We start from the raw sequence: 22,334 nt of genomic DNA, 5'->3' as shown, positions 1-22,334 counted from the left end.
TTATGATTGCTCTTGCAATACATCAGCAGAGTTGATGACATAGTTGTGACAAACCGTATGGCCTGCAAAATCTAAAATATTTACCATTCTGGCCCTTTACAGGAGTTCACCGACTTTTGTCTTAGAATGTGTCTCTACAAGTGAGGGCAGAATAGGACTGGTGGGCACATCCAGAAATCTTAGCACATCCTGTTCTCTTGGAATAAATGAGAGGATATCCTTAGCATTTGGATTGCAATTTTCACTGCATTCTTCCTTTTTCTCTCCTTTTGCTCTCTATTTCGAGCAGAGGGAGGGCTTGTCTGTGTACTGTTGGTAAAACATTCCAGCCATCTGTCAGGGAAGTGTCCCCATTGTCTTTTCCAAGTCTGTTCCAGAGCAGTAATCCAGGACCTCTTCTAGGGGGGTAGATGTGGTCCCTTTTGGATTATATTTTCTTTTTTCCTCTTGCAAAGGGGGAAAAAAAAAAAAAGGTAGATATTATTCAGTGGATGGAGCCTGCTGACCGAGAGCTCCTTTGTGCTGACACTCACTGGGGGTATGATTGAACCTCTGGTGACCTGAAACTTCCGCTGCCCTTACAGGAACTAAGGGGATAACTCTGAGGCTTTGTAGCAAATCTCTGAGCTCAGTAGCTAAGGCAGAAAGCTTCCAGAAATCAGGTGGCATGATTTTCTCCCTCCAACCTCTTGGAAGCTTATTTTTTCCCCCAGACCTCAGATCTTGCTTTCTCAGAGATTACTGCCACCTTGGATCTCTTTGTGAGAGCTCAGCATCTGTTTGTGGTTAGGTGGACACCTGGCATGGAGAGAGCTGGCACGACATGGAATTGGGGCCACTGAGAGGCCTGGGCAGCCATGGGGGCCATGAGCTTGAGGTTTTTGTTAGTCATTAGGATGAAATGCTGTAACAATACTAAGAAAATTACAATACTGTACTCTCACAATGTGCTTACATACATTTTCTCGACCCTCTGACAACCTGTGGTCAAATTAAAAACATGGGCTTTGAAACCGAACAGACAAAGGTTTGAAACTCCCTGCCCACTTACTGGGTCCTATTTAATCTGTCTGAGCCTTAGTTTCCTCATCTGTAAAATGGGGATAACTCCTCACGGGGTTGTCAAGATGAGTAGATGGGATCATGTGTGTAAGGTTCTGGTGTGGTGTTTGCTCATAGCTGCCTTTCAGTAAGTTATATCCTATTGCCATGGCTTTCTTTCAGATGAGAAGACTGAGTCCTACAAATGTTAAGTGATTTGCTCAAGGAGCCTCAGAGCATAAGAATTGGAGTCCAGGCCACCACTCTGTCAGCCTGCAACTAGGTATAAAGGTGAGGGTCAAGTGTTTTATCTCCTTGGGAGTTCTTGGTGATTTCAGGGGCGTCTTCTCTGTTAGCTGGTTCAGATTGAGGGACCTCAACTGCAGGAAGCCACTGTGTCAGCTTCTTGGCCTGAGTCCACGGGGCAGTGTGCCTGTCTTGAGAGCTGTGCCCATGCCGAAAGCAGGGGCGTCCTGTGGCTTTGCAGACTGCCTGCAAACTCACGCCCACTTGCCTGGCTTTTAAGAGCAGCTGCTTAGGGGGCTAGGCATTCACCATGCCTGAAACCAGAGTTGGTTTCTGAGTTTATCAGGTACACGTGGAAACCTCAAGATAAACTCTTGCTTTCTAGATCATGAGTTCTTGCTTCCTCTTTTCTCCTCTGGACTTTCCCCAGAGAAGAGAAAGCAGAAGTTTCAGGTCTGGAGACAGCTGGGGGGCTTTTGCTCAATTAAAGGTGTGGCGAATGGGGACTCTGAAGACCCCACCTTACCTCCCAATGGGAGGATTAGCCCATAGAGGTCACAGTCTGGGGAAGAACTTTGCTGCAGAAGTGGGATCCTATAGCACTTTCTCCCAAGTGGCCTAATAGTAGTGTGAAGATTGTGATTTTTGCCTCCTTACGTTAGAACTGAAGGCCTGGGCATTTGTGTGATCTAGCCTGGATTTTGATTTCTGTCCTTTCTTTTCATGGGGAGTGGGGTTATAATTCTTTACCTTCTGGTCCTGTGAGGGGAGACGCATCCTAGGGCTCTGCATCTAGAGCCTTGGCATCCAGCCACAGCAGAGGAGGCCTCTCTCCAGGGCCAGCCCTACGCCCAAGCTGGCTGCACTGTATGCTGCCAGGTGCTGGGGCGGGGCCTCACTCATTGTTCATAACCAGAGATTGGGTTCACCCAGCCATCAAGGCTTCATGGGACAGTGCCCAGGCTGATGGCAGGGGAACCACCCTTCCGGCCAAGAGCAAGGTCAATGTTACCTCCTTTAGCCTGTGTGTGGGGTGCACCCGAGCCAACAGGGACGTGTGATTTCTGCTTCCTCTAGGAGTGCTTGATCAGAATGGCTGTGGGCTGGTTTTATCTGTCTGTCATGGTGCTGTGCTCCCTGGGCTCGATGTGCATCCTCTCCACCATCTATTGGATGCGGTACTGGCAAGGTGGCTTTGCCTGGGATGGCACCATGCTCATGTTCAACTGGCACCCGGTGCTCATGGTTACGGGCATGGTGGTGGTCTACAGTGCTGGTGAGTACAGGTCAGCAGAGGAGACATGGTGTGGCCTGGGCCCGTACAGGGCAGTGCTGTCCCTCTCCATCCTGGCCTGTGTTACTGTCGGGTTCAGGGCTAAGGGGGTGGGGTGGGGTGGGTTGTTTTGGGGCCCAGGTGTCATTTGGAGGAAGAAGTCGTGCAAACGGGAGCATCTGAGAAGGGTAGCTTCATGGATACTCTTGGACAGGGGTTGGCGGACTTTTCCTGTTAAAGGCCAGACAGTAAATACTTTAGGCTTTGTAAGCCCTATGATCTGTGTTGCAACTACTCAGCTCTGCTACTGTGTTGTGAGAGCAGCCATGGACAACACGGAAACGTGTAGCTGGGTTCTGATAAAACTTTATTTATAGTGGTGGGGGGAGGAGAGAAATAGGTGAGGGAGAGCAAGAGGTACGGACTTCCAGTTGCAAAACAAATGAGGCACAGGTACAGTGTAGGGAATGTGGCCAATAATTATGTAATATCTTTGTATGGTGATGATCATAACTAGACCTATCATGGTGATCACTTTGAAATGTACAGAAACATTGAATGACTATGTTGTGTAACAGGAAGTAACATAGTTCTGTAGGTCAATTATACCTCAAAAACAAACAAACTCATAGTAAAAGATATCAGATTTATGGTTACCGGGGTGGGGGGAGGGGGAATTGGATGAAGGCAGTCAAAAGGTACAAACCTCCAGTTTTAAGATAAATAAGTACTAGGGATGTAATGTACAACATGATAAATATAATGAACCCTGCTGTATGTTATATATGAAAGCTGTTAAGAGAGTAAATCCAAAGAGTTTTTATCACAAGAAAAAAGTTTTTTTCTATTTTTTAAATTTTGTATCTATATAAGAAGATGGATGTTCACTAAACTTATTGTGGTAATCATTCCATGATGTATGTAAGGCAGACCATTACGCTCTACACAAACTTACGCAGTGCTGTATGTCAGTTATATCTCAATAAAACTGGGAAAAAAATAAGAAAAATTTTTAAAATTAATGTTATTTAAAGTATTATTTAATATCAAATATAATTTGATAATAGCATCCATAAGCATTAATTACCTAGGCATAAATCTAACAAAAGCCATATAAGGTTTCTACAGAGAAAAATATAAAACTGTATTGAAATTAAAGAAGCCCTAAATAAATGGAGGGATATACTACTGTGTAAGTGGATTGGAAGACTAAACATTGTAAAGATGTAAATTCTCCTGAAATCGTTTTGTAGGTTAATTTCAACCCCAAGGTCTCAGTGCTTATTTTTGTGAAAACTGACAATCAGACTGAATTATCTTGAAATGCAAAGGGCCAAGATTAGTCAAGAAGGTTTTGAAAAAGAGCAGAGTTGGAGGGCTTACTCTCCCATCTATTCAGGTTTATTATAAAGCTACTGTAATTAAGACAGCGTGGGACCTACTGTATAGCACAGGGAACTCTGCTCAATACTCTGTAATGGCCTATATGGGAAAAGAATCTAAAAAATAGTGGATATATATAAATGTATAACTGACTCACTTCGCTGTACACCTGGAACTAATACAACATTGTAAATCAACTGTATTCCAATTAAAAAAAAAAGTGTGGTAGTGATAAGTGAATAGACAAGTGAGGAAAGGTAGCTCTGTAGAACTGTGGGACAAGATGTTCTTTTCAATAAATGATGTTTAGTCATATGGAGTAAAAACACTTTATTCACGAAGATCGGCAGTGGGCTGGACCCGGCCTGTGAGCGGCAGTCCGCCAGCCCTTGCTCTAGGGAGCAGGACGCTGAAGCCTCTCGTGGCACAGTCAGGTCCTTACCTGAGGGATCTTCTTACTCCTGCCAGACCCATCCTTGCCCCATGCATTCAGAGGCAGGCCTTGGGGCCCAGGTGAGTCTCATTTTCTCCACCTGTAAGATGGGAATAATGATGACATTGATAATAGCAGCTTACCCCGTGTACTTTGGATACATCCTCCCATTTTTGTTCTTACAGGAAGCTTGTGAGGCGGGCTCTATTGTTGCCTCCATTTTACAGATGAGGAAACTGAGATTTAGAAAGATGCCAAATAGCTGAGAGGAAGAAACTGGATTTGGACCTCAGTTATCTAACCTTAAAGCCTGTGTCCTTGACAACTCACTTCAGTTTTGAGAATTCATTTGGTTAGATGAAATAATGAATGTGACATTGCTTTTCAACCTGTAAAACTGTATACAAGTGGCATTTATTATTGTTATGACAGAATGGCAAGTCCATGAAACCTGTTCTACCCCCCCGACCTTTCTTAAATTGAAGTATAGTTGATTTACAGTGTTGTGTTTTCTGGTGTACAGCAAAGTGATTCAGATATATATGTATGTGTGTGTGTGTATATATATATCTGTATATACACATATATATGTATATATTTTCAGATTCTTTTCCATTATAGCTTATTACAAGATATTGAATATAGTTCCCTGTGCTATACAGTAGGGACCTGTTTCTTTTATATACAGTAGTTTGTATCTGCTAATCCCAGACGCCTAGTTTGTCCCTCCTCCTGCTCCTCCCCTTTATCATGGTCCCTCCTCTCCCCACTTCATGGCTGGTGGCTGTACCAGAAATGACGCAAGGATGGAAGATGCTGAGGAGCTGACACTGACGTCCTAGCATTTCCTTCCTTCTCTTGTTGGGAGGCTGTCTGGGATCACGGCAGGGTAATTCCCCTAGTGCACGGGTGAGCACAGGGGAAGAGGCCGCGCCCTGGGACTGCTCTCTCTCCTACAGCATCGCTGGTCTACCGCCTGCCCCAGTCATGGGTAGGGCCCAAGCTGCCCTGGAAATTCGGCCACGCAGCCATGCACCTGCTGGCCTTCATCCTGACTGTACTGGGGCTGCACGCCGTCTTTGACTTTCACAACCAGAGAAAGATCCCCAGTCTCTACTCCCTGCACAGCTGGCTGGGCATCACCACCGTCTTCCTCTTCGCCTGTCAGGTGGGTACTCTCTGTTCTCCTTTGGATTCCCACAGCTGCCAGCTCTGGTTGGGGCTTCACTTGCATCAGCACCAAATATCCCTTGTGCTTACTGGCTGGAGACGGTCTTGCAGGGCACATCCTGTAGGATCGGCAGCTTGAAGGGCTGTGGGAGATTGGTGGTTCCCGAATTCACCCTGTTCCTGCTCGTACCCCTCACACGGCCCACCTGTGGTGCTGGAGCGCTCTAAGCTAACTCTGTCACAGCATGCACCACACTGACTCTAAATCATCTTTTCCGCCCTCCTCTCCCTGCTTTCTGTGAACCAGAAGCAATTCTAGAAGTAGTATCCGTATTCTGATGTCAGCCCTGTACAAATGAGGAGTTTTGTGAGCCAGGACAGGAAGGAAGCAGAGACAAACAAGGATGGCTGGGTTTGCGGGAGACTGGGGATAGCTAAGCATTTCATGTAGGTAACGTTCCTACATTCCTTTGTGTAAGACAAGCAGACCCCAGTGAGGAGGCTAGGTGTGGTGCTGGGGCAATGCCTGGTGGGAGGTTTGAGCTGGGAGAGAAGGGCAAAGGTTCACTGATGGGTAGGAGGCACTGGTGGGTGGGATGACCTGGCGTGCCTTTGGTCACACACAGTACAATCAGGTACTTCCTGTGTCCACAGTGGTCCTTGGGCTTTGCGGTCTTCCTGCTGCCCTGGGCGTCCGTGCAGCTGCGCAGCCTCCTTAAACCCATCCATGTCTTCTTTGGAGCCTCCATTCTCTCTCTGGCCATTGCATCTGTCATTTCCGGCATTAATGAGAAGCTTTTCTTCAGTCTGTGAGTGGGACGGGGCCCCTAACTCTAAGGTGGAGGGGAAGGAATAGGGTCTTCAGAAGATGCACTCGATGATCATAGGACCCATCCAAGGGAGGAAAGCTTTTGGGATGGGGCTCATTCCTGATCTGGAAGGTTAATGGAATTGGTCTTTCTTTAGGCTGAGATTGGTAAACTGGTCAGCAAATACTTACCCAGCATCAAAGTGATTTAGAACCTAGTCTGTGGCAGAAACTATTCTAAACATCTTAAATTTAATCCTCTAACTGCCCTACAACATTTGTTGTCATTGCCACTTATACATTAGGGAACAGAGGCACAGAGAGGTTTAGTAATGCACCTAAGGGCACACAGCCAGTAAGTGGCAGAGCTTTGTGTTAGGACTAGAGCCTGCATGCCTAACCACTACCATTCTCCGTTCTCTGAAGTAGTGGGGGTGCACTGAAAAGCAAACAAGATTTGAGGTCAGACCTGGGTATAGATCTTGGCTGTGCCATTTCCTAGTTATGTAACTCTGGACAAGTTCATTTCATGTCTGGAAGCTTTAGCTTCCTCACAGGGAAAAAGCATTCTGCAGACACTTGTCATGGCAGAGACTTGGAAAGTATGTTAATATTCCAGGTCACAGCAGGTCCTGGGAAGCTTTTTTCATCCTCTGTTAGTGGCACTGAGTCTCTCATGGGGCAAAAACAGGTAGAAAAGTTTCTTGAGCGCCCACATTGTTTTGTCATCCTCAGGAAAAATGGCAACAACTCGTACTCCAGCCTGCCCAGTGAGGCTGTCTTTGCCAACTGCTCTGGGATGCTGGTGGTGGTCTTCGGGCTGCTGGTGCTCTATATCCTACTGGCTTCGTCCTGGAAACGCCCAGAGCTGGGGATGCAGGCCGAAAGACAGGTATGGGGTTTTGGTCTCCCATTCCAGGTTGGGGTAGGCCGGGTCTAGGGAAGGGTCACCCAGTAAAGACTTGGGCTTTGCCGGGAAGACCAACCCAGTAACGTGGTGAGAAACCAAGTTGCCTGAAGGTGGGGTTAGGCTGGCTGATGGGGAGCACCGGAATCAAGCCAGCACCTCCTGGCCGTTGCAGCAAGTGCAGCTGCTTAGGCTCAGGCTCCTGGGGCCTGTCCACTGGGAGAGGATGGGGGTTACTCCCCTCCCCAAAGTGCTGTGGTTTCATGAGGGGAAGTGTAGCCTTATCTTCTCCAAGGACGGGCTTGAGCATGATGAGGGGGGTATGGTAATTTCTACTTCTTCAGCTTTAGGGCTCATCTAGTGGGATGGGAGCTTATCTAGTGGGTGCTTGGTGACAATTTGAGTGCTTGGAGCAGGTTTTGCCTGTTCTTGGCTACGCAGGCACCTGAGGGACATGGTGAGATGGGGTTGTATTGGCTGAGGGGACTTCGGAGCTTCTCTGAAAGGTGTGGTGGCATGGGCTGGGACTCGCCCTGCAGGTTGGGGTCTGAGCATTTCAGGCCTGGCGTGACTCCTGCAGGTCAGGGGCCATTTTGACGTTATGCCATTAACCTGCATGCATCTGCCTGTCTTTCCAGGCCCTGTTGCACGGCGGGGAGTGAAGCAGGAAGGGGCTGCCAGGAGCAGTCAGTGGTGCGGTCTGGACTCCTTCAGCTCTGCTCTCCCTGGGGCTCTCGTCCAGTCTCCCCTCGCCTCTGTGGTGGACCTGCTCTCTCCCCAGCTTGCTGCCCACATGCTTTCCTTGGTGTCTTTGGCTTCTCCACCTCTTCTTGGCACTGACTTCTCAGGTCGTTCGTTTACCCCAGGCCCTCCTTGCCCTGGCTGCTCACGCCGCTCCTGCTCGTATGAAGTCAAGCTCATTTCCCCTCGCACCCCTAGGGGTGTGGTAGAGAATCCCGAGAGCTCAGATGACCTGGGAATCAAGTGCAATCCATACCGTGAAAAGTGAGGGAGCCGATGCTTCCTCGGCTTTCCCTTGAAGTTTAGGCCGCTGCCCCGGGCCAGGCTTCATCTGCTCTGTTACCTCCATCCAGCCCATCTGGACATGAGGCTGGGCGGGAACACATTGAGGCAATGGAAGGACAGGGGAGAACGGCAGAGCTGCTTCTGCAGAGGGGAAGCTGAGGAGCTGGCCGCTCGCTGTTGTTTCCCGTCGCTGCACTCTGTGTCGATGTGTGTTGTATGTGCCCTTCTAGCTGCTGCTACAACTGGGGCCTGGATCCCGGCCCTTCCCTATGACGGACGGGCTGTCAGACAGCCTTATGAGCCCTGGTAACCTGCTCTCCCACGAACAGCCTGTCCCACGGAGTAGCAGGGGTGCCTCGAGCCTCCTTTCCTTTCCCTCATCGGGTCCAGGCTTGCCTGCCTGTCCCCGGGCAGGTTCAACCTTGCTCTCTCGGCAGGGCACTTGCTCAGCTATTTTCACTCTCCAGCTTGCCACGAAACGTGCCAAAGTCGTGGTGCATTGTACCCAGCAGAGCCCTGGGAGCTAGGCCACCTCCAGAGGCGTTCCTCACTGAGCGTCCAAGTGCCTCACTTGCCCCCACGATGGCTACATGCCTGGCACACCCAGTCTCGGGTGTGATGCCAGAGTGTGCCGCTGCTCTTCCGATGAGACTGTGGTGGCGTCTTGCTCCTCTCCTAAGTGTTGGCACTGCCCTCTCCAAACAAGCCCTGCCAGGTCCCAGGCTCCATACCGCTGTGCTTAGGTGACAAGCAGCATGACACCTGGGGTCCCGAGTGGGCCTTACTCCCTGGCAGGGGCCACGAGGCTGACTGTCCACCCCACCCACGTGGCCAGATGCTGGCAGGAGGACTATGACAGAACTTCTCAAGTGGCTGAAGCCCTCAAAAGCCACTGGGATGACTGCCAGGCACCTTGGTCATAGGACCAGCTCCCCCTCTTTCCACATGAGTAGGCATTTCACTTACGAAGCTTGATTTTCATTAAACGTGTTTTTAAGAATCAAAGCCTTCTCTGCTGAAATGACACTGTGGTTAAGTGAGCTCTGGGCAACTTGCAAAAGCCTCAGGCTAGTTCTGACCCTCAGACCCGGAAATGGGCAGACCTGAAGACACCAAAAAACTGCATGACTGTCTTCTTGGAATCGCATGTGACTATTGGTTCGTGTGCGTGTCTTTAATAGTGAATGGCCCTTGAGCACTTGATTATCTTACAAGGAAGGAGATGTTTCCTATTTCATAATCTGAAACACAACACTCAAAAAGGGTAAGTGACTTGCCCAAGGTCACCCAGCCAGGAAATGGCAGAGTTTGGGATCCACAGTCCAGGTGCCTGATGCCAGTTTCCTTCCCAGCTGCTGGGTGTGTGCATCTGTGCACACTGATAACTGTGCCTTGTGGTCAGGGACCTGTGGTGTGGCTGATGGACAGGGGACCCTGGGCAGAAAAAGGGAAGCTGAGGGGTTGAGGAAGCCTGCAGCCAAGTTTGCGCAAGGTAAGTGGTGGCCCCCTTCCAAGTGTGATGAGCTGAGGCCACCTGGTGGTGAAGCAGACGACTCAAGGAGTTGGATGCACGTATCGGTGATACTGGTTAACTCCCACTGAGTAAGCACCTGGACTGCTGAGGCCTTTATCTTCACCAGTTCATTTGAATCCTTTCCACGTGCCCATGAGGTGGGCACCATTCGGATTTTACAGATCCTAAGAGGCTAAATAATAGGCCTGAGTTTATGTAGCTAGTCTGAAGCAGAACCAGGATTCAAAGTCTTATCTATGTCTAAAGTGAATCCATGCCAGTGCCTTTAACCGCCCCCCTGCACCAAGTATGGGCCAGGTGTGCACCGTGCGGTCTCCACCAGACACCACGTAGACTCAGCAGCCCCTCCTGCTCTCCCAGGGGCCATCAGTGATGGCTCTAGAGAGACCCATGGGCTGGCCTGGGCACAGTTTCTGTTCTACCGCTGAGCCTTAGAATATGGTGATTTCTTTTCCTTTTGGAGACCCGCTTGCCCATTTGATTCCTGAAGAATCAGTGAATTCTGTTGGTCTAGTGCTGAGAAAAGCACACCTATCAGGTGTGTGTGCATTGGAAGCACAGGAATGGGGACCCCAGTGGAGCTGGCCCAGCTGCACAGACCCTGCCTTTGGGTCTCAGGCGGTAGGAGATGGGAGATGAGCATTTCAGTGGTGGGGTGAGGTCTCAGTCGGGGGCGTTAGTGGGCCCACTTGTTCACACGCTTGGATAAAGGTCCCTTAGAGGAAGCAGCAGCTCTTTTGCTTCAATGTGGTTTATTGGCTTGCTTTTTCACACTCAGTTCAGGTGCAGAAGACCTTTCACAGGGAGTCTTAAAACCAAATTAGCGTTGCCAGTTAAAGATTGTGCTGCCACCTAGGGAAAAGCCTTATCATCGAAGCTCAGAATTGGCTGGGGGCAGAGCCGGGTGACCCTAGGACTCCCCCTTCCCTGAAGAGGGAAAGGTCAGTGACCCACTCTGGGCCTGCAGTTTCTACAGTGGAGGAATTCTGCAGGCTGGTTGAGGAATTCCTGCTGAACTCAGAAGACAGGCCCCGAGGGCGAGAGGTGCGCGGGAGGGCGACAGTTCTAAGGCAGAAATAAGTGACAGTGGCCGCTGGGCATAGCAGTGAGTGAGGCCCTGAGGCCCAGCGAGGCATTCACGCATCCTGACTCTGCAAGACCTCCAGGATGGCACGGAGAATGGCCGCCGCCGCCACCGCCCCAGGGTCTGGCTGATCCAGGCGTGCAGAGCTGATGTAACTGGCTCGTCCAGCTCCAGCTTCCATGTTCCTGGTGGCCTCGGCTGCGGCTTCTGCACTCTGAGGGGTGGGGGTGTGGAGCAGCTTCAAGAAGCAGCCACACCGGGCTTCCTTCCTGCCATGGACCCCGGACCCTTCTGTCCCAGCACCGTCACCAGGGCAGAGAGGTCACACCCCACACACTGCTAGCCAGGCAAGGGGCCACCATTCACCAAGGGCCTGCTATGTCCCAGACCCTGTGTGGGCACCCTACGTATCTTTTCAGTCCCACAGCAACCCTCTGAGGCAGGTGCTCTCCTCCCTTTGTAAAGAAGAAAACTGAGGTACAGAAAGGATATTAACTTGTTCAAGGTCGCATGGAGATGGGAGCCTGGTGGTTCTGAGTCTGTCTCCCTGGGTGGCTGGGCCCAGCCTCACTCACCTTGACTGCTTTGGTCAGGGTTTGGAGATTAGCCCCTGGGCTCTTCCAGGCTTGGAGCTCCTGTCCTGCTGCCCACAGAGAATCCAGCTGGACAAGGTGAAGGAGAGGGGCTGAGGACAGGCCCTGCCACTGAGGGTGGCCTGCAGGGCTTCTACGCTCAAAGCGAGAAGGGCTGGGCCAGATACATACCATAGTCCTGTCCCCTGGGGCAGCCTTTCCATACCTGGCAGGGAAGAGAACAAATGAGGCTCCCTGCAGGGAATCACTTCGGGGGTGGGTGACATCAACCACCTCCCCCAGCCCACCCCTGGTCTAAGGCCCAGGTCCCTGGCTCACTTCTGCATGGCCTCCAGGCCGGCATCCATGGCAGCAGACCAGGCTGGAAGGTCAGTCTTGGCCTTGAGCGGCTGGGCCGCCGCAGTCAGGAAAAGGCCATAGAGCTGGGGAGGGCCAGGATGCTGAGCACACGGGGCTGGCCCAGGCCTCGGCCAACCCAGGACCCGTCCGTGTCAGCTCTCTGCCCCCGGGGGCTGCCGGCACTCACCGCCCCGGATGAGCCTCCCATCTTCTCCAGTAGCAGGAGGGACAATTTGGAGAGTAGCTGGGCAGGGCTGGCAGGGGGTGGGCCCTCCTTCAGCCACCCCTGAATCGCTGCAGGCAGAGAGAGATGGTGAGGAATTCAGAGACCCACCCTCCCATCTGCCTGGATTCCAACCAAGTACCCAGGCCTCGCTGCCAGCCGGAAGGAATGGGTGCTGGGAGGGGCTGAGGGAACCAACATGAAGAGACTCCCAGGCTCCCTCTATATCCTGCTGCAGTCTGGAGAGAGGTGGGAACAGGTCAGGGACAGGGACCTCGACAGTCACCCAACAGGTGATGATGCTTCCTCACGTCCCTGCTTCTTTTTTTTTTTGTCTTTTACTGATTTACCTTGATCATGGTTTGTCTCTCCTACCACAACATAAGCCACGAGGGCAGTGATTTTAATCTGCTTTGCTCGCTATTTTATCCATAGAGTCAAGGGCAGCACCTGACCTGTGGTTGGCACTAAATACATTTTTCTTGATTCAATGATGCTGGATAATTAAGAACTTTTACCTAGTCTGGTTAGGCTGAGAAAAATAAGAACAGAATGAGTTTCCCTTTAGAATAATCTAAAGTTTTTATTCACTGTAAAATATTACGTTTTATTCTGCGATAACAACCTTCCTACATTTGTAGTGTTAGAAGTGTCTCTTTATGAAAACAGGTGAAAGGGATGCTAGGTTTTGTGAACGACCTCTCTTGGCAAAATAAAAGTTGCCAACCCCACGTGAGCACTCCAGATGTTTTTGAAATCCTTCTGGTTCATGAAATGCCAAAACGTCACCATCAGTGTGCCACACCACCCCCTCTGCTGCCCCAGGTGGGTCCTGGCACCAACCTCTGGCAGCGCGGCTGTGGGTGGTGCCACAGTCCCCGTCGCCAGCGGCGCGGTCCAGGGCGTTCAGATGTTCCTCCAGGCCCAGGAGGGTGGCGCACACCCGCTCCAACACAAGCACCATCTGCTTCGAGGCTGCGCCTGGAGAGGGAGGACAGTGGGAAGGCGGCCTGCCTGGCCCTGCTCACAGCCGAACGTGACCCATGTGGGAGGTACGGGTGCCAGGGCCCCTCCACGCCCCTCTGCACTCCCTGCACCCTTCAGGCCTCAGGCCAAAGCCCTGGGCCACCCTTCCCAACAGCATGGCTTGTACCTCCTGCAGCAGTGGAATCAGGGGCCGCCAGGGGCTTGGCAGGGGCAGCCCGGCACCGCTTCCGCCCACTCACCCAGACCTTGGCCACGTTCGGCCAGGCCGAGGCGGTGGTCTCAGCATCTAGGGACAGCAGGATGACTCTCTTAGAGACAGGCTGGCCGGCCAGGGATCAAGTGGGGCCTGGACTCCCCACCTGGTAGCCCAGTTCCCTCCACTGCAACAAGCAAGTGCTGAGTGCCTACTGTGTACAAGGGAAAGGGGAGGGTCCCTGGGGGAGGATCCTAATACCAACTCCCTCACCGTCAAGTGAGAGCTGGAGAAGGCTGGGGAAGCCAGAAAGGGCCTCTCCACAGGGTCCTGATTGTCATGGTCAGCCCTGATGGGGTCTCTCCAAGTCCCCTTGGCTCCTTCCAGCTCCAGGGGCCCCTGGCTTCGCTGACCCCAGCTTCCAGGTCTCACCTATCAGTTTCAGGAGGGGCTCATCCACCAGCAGAAGAGTGAGAGAAATGCCAGGCATCTCCAGGGCTGACATGAAGGTGCCCACCAGGGCACGAGCAATCTTCACCCCTCGGCCCTCTGCAGTACCAGAGCATGGAAGTGTGTGAGGAAAGGAGGGAAGGACGGGCACTTCCCCCCAGAGCATCAGAGAAAGAAATAGAGTAAGAGAAAAACAAGAACTTTGGGAGTTGGGGTTCTGAGGTCAGTAGGGAGCTGGTCAGATATCCTTGGGGCATCCCTCAGTGATGCCCTGAATGACCACATTCCCTGGAGGTGTCCCTTCTACAGGGGCAGATAAGTAGTCTCAGTTACTGCGTTCTTACCAGGTCCCAAGTACCGTGTTAAGTGTGTTACATAACGTTTAATCCCATTTTATCCTCACAACAACCCTATAAGGCAGGTACTATTATTACCCCCTCTTTACAGACAAGGAAACAGGCTCAAGGCACCCAGCAAGTAAGTGGCAGAGGGACCGTCGTCTAACTTGGGCTTGACAAACGTGTACAGCCCATGCTCTGGACCATTGCAAGACCCTATCTCAGCTGCTTTTCTTACATCCAGCTTCAGAGGGTTGGAAGGAAGAAGCTCTGGGGGTCAGGAGGTCCCCTTCAGTGTGGGGCTCACCCAGAGAGCGGACGGCGGCGTCGGCTATGATGCCCAGTTCCAGGAATGACAGGCCACCCAGGTTGTTGACCATCAGCACCACTGAGGAGCCTGTAGGCAGACACGACACCTAGGTGAGACTCTGGGCCCCATTCCCAGAGCGGGAGGAAAAGCTGGGAGACAGTGTGACCGCCCCTCACCGGACGGCACAGGCACGTGGGACATGTTGGAGGAGCTCGTCATGTGGTCCAGCATGAGCTCCACAATCTCGTCGGCGGTCGCCATCTGTCAGAGGGAGCCGGGAGTGAGCTGCGCTGGGGGCCTTGGTCTTGGGCCAACCTTCACCGGGAAGTCCACCTACCTTTATCCGGTGCACGCCAGCCTCCCCGTGGATCCCTGTGGATAGATGCAAGCACTGCTGACCTGCTCGGGGCCTGGGGAATCGCTCAGTGTGTTCTGGTCAAGGATTTTCTAAGTGCTCAGCACTAGGCTAGGCATGTGGACGTGGGGAGTGCAGGCTGGGGGGAAACCGACAAAATAATGAAAAATACACCATCTCTGGCTTGGTGGTGGAGAGAGCCAGAACTTGACTTCTTTTTTTTCTAATTTTTTTTTTTTTTTTGCTGCCCCGTGCAGCATGTGGGATCCTAGTTCCCCGACCAGGGATCGAACCCACGCCGCCTGTACTGGAAGCACGGAGTGCTAACCACTGGACCGCCAGGGAAGTCCCCGTAACTTTTAACTAGTTAAGTAGCTTAACTAGAGGCAGTCAGAGAGGCCAGCTGAGGCCTCTGCCCATCACTTGGGAAGCACAGGAGAGGAAGAGGGAAGGTTTTGCAGCTGGGGTGGGCTCTGAATGGCTCTTGAAAGAGGGGCTGCATCTTGGCAGGGGCAGGGGTACCTGAGAATGGTGGGAGCACAGGCAAGGAGATGGGCAAGGCACAGAGCCCCTGTGGCCAGAGCCCTGCGTGTGGAGGGCAAAGCTGGTAGAAATCAGGCACGTTGGGCCAGAAGGGCCTCATGCACCCACTTAAAAATACTAAGACCCCCTAGGCGACGGCTCCACGTGGACAGAAGGACCAGGTACATGGCTCCCAGGGCAGAAGACAGGGAAAAACCCAGGGAGCAGGCATGGCTGGACCGGGGAGGGGGCGGAGGTCACAAGCTTACCCAGGCCCAGCTCCACCTCATCGGCTGAGAGCTCAAAGGTGGGTTTGGAACCGGGGACACTGCAGGAGGACAAGCTCACTCCCAGGGTTCCTAAGAGAAATGAGGTATGAAAGGGACGACCGCTGTGCTCTCGGCGTCAGGCAGCAGCAATGCCTCGGAAGCCTCTTCACTGAGACAAGCTGTCAGACTCTTCATCTCAGTGATAGAACAGAAACCTGGCTCGGGGACCCAAGGCTGCTGTTCTCAGGAGCTCCCGCAGGGAGACCCTCCCTCAGCCCCTGGGGAGTGACTTGGGAGGCCTCCTGTCCTGCTGCCAGGAACCTGCTCCCGGTCCAAGGTGGGCCTCGACCTCCCCTGCCTCCTCCCTGAGCCCTGGGCCGGCACTCACCCATGGCCTTGGCGACCTCGCTCACCCGATCTGTGATCTCCTCCAGCCCCGCACCTGCCTCAGCCAGGGCACCCGCCACCTGCACCCACACAGAGATAGGCCCCCAACGGGAAAGGAGTCACTGTACCACTTGAGGGCAGAAGACAGGCTAGGGCTGAATTTCTAGTTGGGAACAGGGAATCTCTTCGTCCTGCCTCATCAACCTGGCCCACCATATTTAGGGCACCTGCCAGGAATATTCAAGAATCCCAGAGCCAGAGGAACTTTACAAATGGAGAGATGGGCCCAGCGAGGGGAGATGATTTGCCCAGTGTCACACAGTCAGTTGGTGGCTAGTTTCCCAATTCCTAGCCTACAGTTCTTTCTCCATGGCATATACACCGTGGCTCACTTTACCCACCTACCCACTTTTTCGCCAAGCATCTAGTACGTGCTGAAAAGGGGAAAAGAGGCGTCTAAGTCACAGTCCCGATCTTGAAGGAACTCGGTCTGGGAAGGGGTTGGGGAAAGACAACACAAACTGAACATGTCATGTGAGGTGGCAAATCCGACGACGGACAGGTGTTACGGGAACACTGAGGAGGGTTCCTAGCGTGCTTGGTGTGGTGGGAGGGAAAACCTCCCAGAGGGAGACGTCAGAGGTGGGCCTCCACAGAACAGTAGGACGTAGCCAGGCCAAAGGGGGGTTGGACAGGGAAAGGATTTTCGAGGCCAACGACTCAGCAGCAGCAAGGCCCCAAAGGTGAGCCACAGCCCAGTGGTACAGGGAACTGGTGTTAAAGGAGCATGAGGGGACCACAGGGATGATGGGAGAGTAACTTGAGGGAGGAGGGGCAAGAGTGTGGTGGGCGCCTGACCGAGGAGCCTGGGTTCACTCTGGGAACCCTGGGGGGCTTTCTGTAGGGGAACAACCTGGTCAGATACACATTTTCAAAAGACACCTCTGGGGTGGTGTGGGGAAGAGATGGGGAGGGCGGGCAGGAAGCAGGCAGGGGAGCCGGCTGAGGAGGCAGCTGCAGCCACCCGGGCGCGAGCAGATGAGCAGTGAAGCGAGGCTGAGACAGGAAGGGCAGGGCTTGGAGGAGAATGTGTGTCTGGAGGCGCTGGGGAGCAGGGTCACCAGGACGGGGCGGTGGTTGCAGGTGGGGAAGGGCAGGGAAGGGGCCGGGAGGATGAATACCTGGATCCGGGTGGACGTGGTATTGGGGACGGTGGGGCCCTCCTGGATAAGGGAGCGCTGGGGAAGGAGTGGCTTCTTGGGGGGCGTGGGATAGATGGCTGGAAAGGTCCAGCACCAGGTGCTGCCTGGAGAGACAGGGCTGGGACGGGCTGGCCAGTGGTGTCCCAGGAGGGGACCCTCACCTTGTGTATGAGCACTGTGCCACAGAGCCCACGCCTGCCTGCCTTCTTCAGGACGGTGAAGGCGCTGTCATCCCCGATGACCACCATCTCCACAGGGATGCCCTCCGCCCGGGCCTGCTCCCGGGCCAGGCCAAAGTTGAGCCGATCCCCAGTGTAGTTCTTCACGATGAGGAGGGTCCCCACTGCGGGAGCAGTCGGTAGGGCCCCATCAGCACTTGCGCTCCCCACAGCAGCCCCTCCCGCGTGCCAGGCTTACCTGTGCCTGCCTGGGCCACTGCCCTGATGGCCGCCAGGATGCTGCCCACTGCCGGGGAGGTGAACACGGCTCCCGCAATGACCCCTGTCAGCATCCCCTTCCCTACGAAACCTGAGACAGAGAGGTGGGGAGAGGATGTTGTGGGGGGACCTGTGCCTGCAATCCCTGGGGCTCCCCACGCTCCTGGCCTTCATGGTTTGGTGAGCCCTACTGTGCACGTGGTGCAGAAGAGTACCTGCGCTGCTCTCCCCAGATCTATCATCTCCTTGGAGAGGCCTTCCCCGACCTCCCAACTGAAGTAGTCACTCACCCATGCCCAGCTACTCGCTGTCCCTTTACCCTGCTCTCCTGTCTTCACTACCTCACTCACATGATCTGGAATGATCTCTTTCACTTATGTGTTTACCTGGTTTCTGTCTCCCCAAAGAAGAGTAGAAGCTCCATGAGGGCAGGCGCCTTGTCTGTCTGGGTCACTTTTGCGCCCCTAGTGGCCAGACAGTGCCAGGCACACAATAGGTGCTCATGAATGTTTGCTGAATGGATGGATGAATTTGCCAGAGAGAAACAGGAAAGATACAGAGGATACAAAGCCTGGTCCCTACTCCTCCCCATGCCCCCATCCCCGAGCTCTCATGGAGAGTTCACATGCCTGGCACTAAACAGGAAACAATCCAGGACTGTCCATGTTGAATGTGAAAATGCACGGTGGGAAGAGGAATACTGCGCTAGGCTGGAAAAGTCAGGAAGGCTCCATGGAGGAGGGGACGGCAGGTCAGCTGGGCCTGGGAGGCCAGGAGGATTCACGGAATCACCGACTGTCAGAGCTGGAAAGGCCTGAGAGGTCATTTGGCCCAACCTTGTGCTCTTACAGATGTAGAGACTGAGGCACAGAGAGAGGCCACGACTGGCCCCAGGCCACAGCTCAAGGGAGTGGGAGAGCCGGAGCCAGGACTGGGCTCCTGACTCTGGGCCAGGCTCTGTCCTGAACCTCCTGACAGCACCGAAGATCTCCCAGGAGCCCCCCGTCCACTCTGCCCAGAGCCCACTGCCTCCTCTGGCCCAGGGTGCTCACTGGCATGGGCGGGCTCATGGCCAGAGCCCCCACCCGACAGTAGTGCCACCTGGCCCTTGAGACTGTCCAGGTCAGAGCGGAGGGCCACACGGTGGCCTTGCAGGAGCTGCAGGTTGGGGTTGCAGGCCACCAGGCCAGCAAGGGCGTCATCGGCACAGCCTGCCACCGAGTTCACGAGCTTCTTGGAGGTCTGTAGCAGAGGAGTGGGAGGAGTTTCTGGTAGAGTTGGCAGGGTACCCACATCCTGCCCAGCCACATTGCTATGACTAAGACCCCTAGCCCACACCCACCCAGGAACTCCAGGCAACAGTGGTTCCTTGAATTAGGCATCTTTTTATAAGGTGGATGTTCCCATGATTTCTTATTTTGCAACTTCTTATTCAGTAACTAATTTATGGCTTAAATTTATCCTGCAGAATGGCTTTGATACAAAGAAAATGGGGTCACTGGAGTCCCGAGTATAAAAAAATTAATAAAACTGGGGGACTTCCCTGGCGGTCCAGTGGTTAAGACTCCGAGCTTCCACTGCAGGGGGCACGGGTTCGATCCCTGGTCAGGGAACTAAGATCCTGCATGCTGCGCAGTGCGGCCAAAAAAATAAAATAAAATAAATAAAGTAAAATAAAATTTAAAACTGGGGCCCAACAGCCTTCTGTCAAAGGAGGAGAAGCTCCAGGTTGGCGCTCCTGTGCCAGGGGAGGGGGCCAGACAGGGCCCACACCCATCTGCTTCCTCTGCAAAATAGGGATTTAATAAACTAGAGTATATGCCCCCTATATAGCAAAAACTGAATGCAAAGGAGCCACTCCCTTCTTCAACCAGCTCTGAAAAGCTGGAGCTAGCTGAATGAGGTCTGTAGACTGTGTGCAGCTCCTACCTTTGTCCCAAACAGTGAAACTGGTGCCCAATAGGGTCAGAGAGGGTCAGGCTACCAGCACCGCCTGGTGGCCTGGGGGAAGCCTGCAGCTGAGCTTTCCCGGAGGCCCCTTCCCCAAGCCTGCCAGAACTCCGTTCCTTCATGCAAACTTTGGCCTTTCCTGGGTCTGGCGGGGCCAGAGCAGTGCCTGTGAGCCACACCTCGTTCTAAGTGCTTTTAAGCACATCTCATTTAATCTTCCAACAACCCTATGGAGGAAAATTAGCCCAGTGAAGAAACAGGCAGATTTACATGACTTTGCCCAAGGTCACACAGCCAGCAAGTGTCCAGGTCCACCTGGCTCCAAAGCTGGTTCCATTTTGGCCTCTGATGCTGCTCTCCTCAGGGGCTGAAGGGAGGCTGAGAGTGGCAGAGGCCCTGTCCTAGGGAGGGCACGGGCTTGTGGCTCTCAGAGCCTGCCAGGGACTGGAATACGCAATGAAGTTGAGAGTGGGTCTCAATTCCAAGCCCAGTCTCCAGCACCACGACCCTCCAAGAACGTGCTCCCTCGCCATCCCTGACAGTCTGTCCTGCCTGGGATTTGCAACCATTCCCAAACCAGAGCTAGAGGAGGGCTTGGGGTCCAGTGCCATCCTTGGTTCCCAGTGCCCTGAGGGGATGGAAAAAGAAAGAAAAGTCGACCCGGCAACTATGGGAGGCCCCTAGGACCCTGGTCTGATCAACATCTCACCTTTTAAACTGCAGATGAGGAAAGAGGCTCAGAGAGATCAAGTCTTTGGTAAAACATCACACAGCTGGTTGGTGGTAGGCTGAAATTTGAACCCAGGTCTGCCCAGGCCTGTTTTCCTCTAGATCAGTTCTAGAAATGGGCCTGGGGCATGCCCAGGGGCATGCTGAGCCTCCTGCAGTGAGTGTAGATCCCACAAGCCCACACATGCCCAAGGCTCTGGAAGAGGCACCAGGTCCTTCTTCACGACTCCTGTGACTGGTAGTGTCTATTACAGAGTAGGCAGCTGTTAATGTTCTAATCTAAAGGCATGACCCAGACCAGGGGCAGATGGGCCCTGGAGGGACTCAGAGGCTGCAGCCACAGGCCTGGCTGGGCCCAGCTGGGAAATGAAGGGAAGTCAGGCCCTGAGACGGAGGATGACCCTCTCTCTTAACCTCAGGAGGCAGCAGCATCTCTTGGTCAGGGAGCAAGGAACTCCAACATGCCCAGGGCTGGCACCCCTACTACCCCAAGACCATAGTGCCCTTCCTCTGCCCTGGCCCTCATGGGACTCACCATGGTGGGGAGGCTCTGAAGGAAGTTGAGTTCACACCTTCGCACTGAGCTGCCGGAGGATGGGCAATCCCGTGGGTGCTACCGGGCCTGAGCACAGTGAAGGTGGCAAGCAGTATCTGCAGGAGGGGGTAACAACATGAGCTGCTGAAGGCACTTGCAGCCTACTGGCACAATCATGCTTTCAGGGCCCTAGTAATTAGGGAGCTGCCCCAGACTTTGATCCAAGTCCAAACTCTAGAATGTGAGCTAGGGATGGAGAAGAGCATGGGGCTGACCAAGGTTCATGCCTGTACCTGGCTGCCAGAACACTGACTGATCCACGCTGGGCACACGGCGGCCTTATGCTCAGGAGTGGTGCCCACCTTATCACCAAGGGGCAAACTTACCCACAGAGTAACTTCATCTATTACACAGGCCTCGCATGCAGTGAATACATTCATAAAGATCTTCACACACTTGCTCTTGTCAGTGTTGGGACCACACCAGGGAGGTGACGGCTGAGTCTGACTCCATTTTGCTTTTGGGAAACCGACCCAGAGAGCTCTAGTGATGTGTCCAAGGTCATACTATTAAAAGCCAGGACTCAAACCTATGTTTAGTTTTTCTGCAAATCCCGTGTTCTTTCTACTGATAATTCAATGCCTCTAAAGCAAGGCAGAAAGTCCCAGATGCGGAAAACCACACAGTAAACCACAACGACGTTTTAGCTCCTTTCGGTTCAGTCAGGTTGAGGTGTCTTGGAGTCATCCAGGGTCTTGGGCTCACTGCATGTATCTGCAGTGGAAAGAATCCACACCTGCCTCGGCACCTAGCTCTGTCTCTTACTGGGGGATCTTGGGTAAACCAGTTCCCCTGAGGCTCAGCTTCCTCATCTGTAAAATGGGGCTTGCCTCCTCTGTGGCCTTGCAGCAGGTGCTTCAAGCCACGTGGTTCTCCCCCTACTCCTTGCAGGGCCTGTCTGATGTGGAGTGGCCTGGAAGTTGCAGGGCTAACTGACTGCTTTCCTGGGTCACTAAGGTTCTCACCAGGGAATTTTTGGTTTTGTGTTTGAGGTCAGAATTTGCACAGCCACGGGGGTACTAATTGTGCTGGGCAAGTGGCCTGCTGGGCCCTTGAAACACAAAGTCTCAAACACAAACACAAGTTCAGAGGGGAGAGGGGAGAGCCTAAGTGCCTCCCCCCCGCGCATGCCAGGTGAAGCGGAGTGATCGGTCAATCTAGGGTCAGGGCACGGTTGGGTTTAGAGGTACTGGGAAAGCTAGGGGAAGGGAGGTACAAACCTCGGTTCTAGTCTGGGAGGTGCACAAATTGATGTCACCTTCCTCCCCTCTCTAGGCCTCTGCAGTACCTTCCGGTTCCAAAAGGAGGAACAACCCCGAAGGCTCCTGGAGCAAGGAAGATGGAGTGGACGGGGTCTGGGAAAGGGCGAGGGGCGAGGAGTAGGGATGAGGTCGGCGGGTCAGCTCCGGAGGAGGAGGAGGAGGAGGCGTCGGCGCACCTCCGCGACCAGCTCTCGCCCGCGTCCACCACCTCAGAAACCGCCGCTACTTCCCAGAGACCCGACAGGGCGCCCTCATCCGGGTACTCCAAGCTCGGGTAGAAGATGGGCG

General features: G+C 53.3%; 2 protein-coding genes across 13 annotated transcripts in view; one reads left to right on the top strand and one right to left on the bottom strand.

Annotated features, from left to right (window-relative positions):
- The window catches only part of CYB561A3 (cytochrome b561 family member A3), a 10,654-nt gene extending 1,362 nt beyond the window's left edge, over positions 1-9,292 (top strand). For 7 of the 9 annotated variants that reach the window (XM_082477572.1, XM_082477576.1, XM_082477574.1 and 4 more), the window contains 5 exons: positions 1,225-1,332; positions 2,365-2,563; positions 5,336-5,544; positions 6,201-6,355; positions 7,090-7,885. In XM_082477572.1, the coding sequence (XP_082333698.1) occupies positions 2,380-2,563; positions 5,336-5,544; positions 6,201-6,355; positions 7,090-7,294 (753 nt within the window). In that variant the 5' untranslated portion in view covers positions 1,225-1,332; positions 2,365-2,379 and the 3' untranslated portion in view covers positions 7,295-7,885. The other 2 variants (XM_082477577.1, XM_082477578.1) reach the window with 1 other exon arrangement.
- Positions 4,259-22,334, bottom strand: TKFC (triokinase and FMN cyclase). 4 transcript variants are annotated; one of them, XM_082477549.1, is made up of 19 exons: positions 22,005-22,333; positions 20,725-20,840; positions 20,170-20,310; positions 18,563-18,752; positions 17,491-17,601; positions 17,235-17,416; positions 15,873-15,951; positions 15,485-15,574; positions 14,676-14,710; positions 14,515-14,599; positions 14,336-14,425; positions 13,673-13,789; positions 13,214-13,333; positions 12,904-13,041; positions 12,025-12,131; positions 11,817-11,920; positions 11,670-11,703; positions 11,481-11,567; positions 10,557-11,119 (listed from the first exon to the last, which is right to left on the bottom strand). In XM_082477549.1, the coding sequence occupies exons 5-19, from the start codon at positions 17,582-17,584 to the stop codon at positions 10,958-10,960; spliced, it is 1,524 nt and encodes a 507-aa protein (XP_082333675.1). In that variant the 5' UTR covers positions 17,585-17,601; positions 18,563-18,752; positions 20,170-20,310; positions 20,725-20,840; positions 22,005-22,333; the 3' UTR covers positions 10,557-10,957. The 4 variants fall into 4 exon arrangements, with proteins under 4 accessions (XP_082333674.1, XP_082333675.1, XP_082333672.1 ...); XM_082477548.1 differs by lacking the exons at positions 10,557-11,119; positions 20,170-20,310 and adding an exon at positions 4,259-4,476; XM_082477546.1 differs by lacking the exon at positions 20,170-20,310 and having other exon boundaries at positions 22,005-22,334.

This window comes from Balaenoptera physalus (genome assembly GCF_965194825.1).
Source record: "Balaenoptera physalus genome assembly, chromosome: 10".
Taxonomy (NCBI): domain Eukaryota; kingdom Metazoa; phylum Chordata; class Mammalia; order Artiodactyla; family Balaenopteridae; genus Balaenoptera; species Balaenoptera physalus.
The sequence above is the reverse complement of the archived record's forward strand: the minus strand, read 5'-3'. Positions and strand labels throughout refer to the sequence as shown.

Coding starts and splice junctions, on each gene's coding strand:
- TKFC (XM_082477546.1), bottom strand. Junction 17,417..17,490: donor AGTGGCCCAGGCAGGCACAG/GTAAGCCTGGCA, acceptor CTGCTCCCGCAG/TGGGGACCCTCCTCATCGTG. Junction 11,568..11,669: donor CCCCAGGGGACAGGACTATG/GTATGTATCTGG, acceptor CACCTTGTCCAG/CTGGATTCTCTGTGGGCAGC.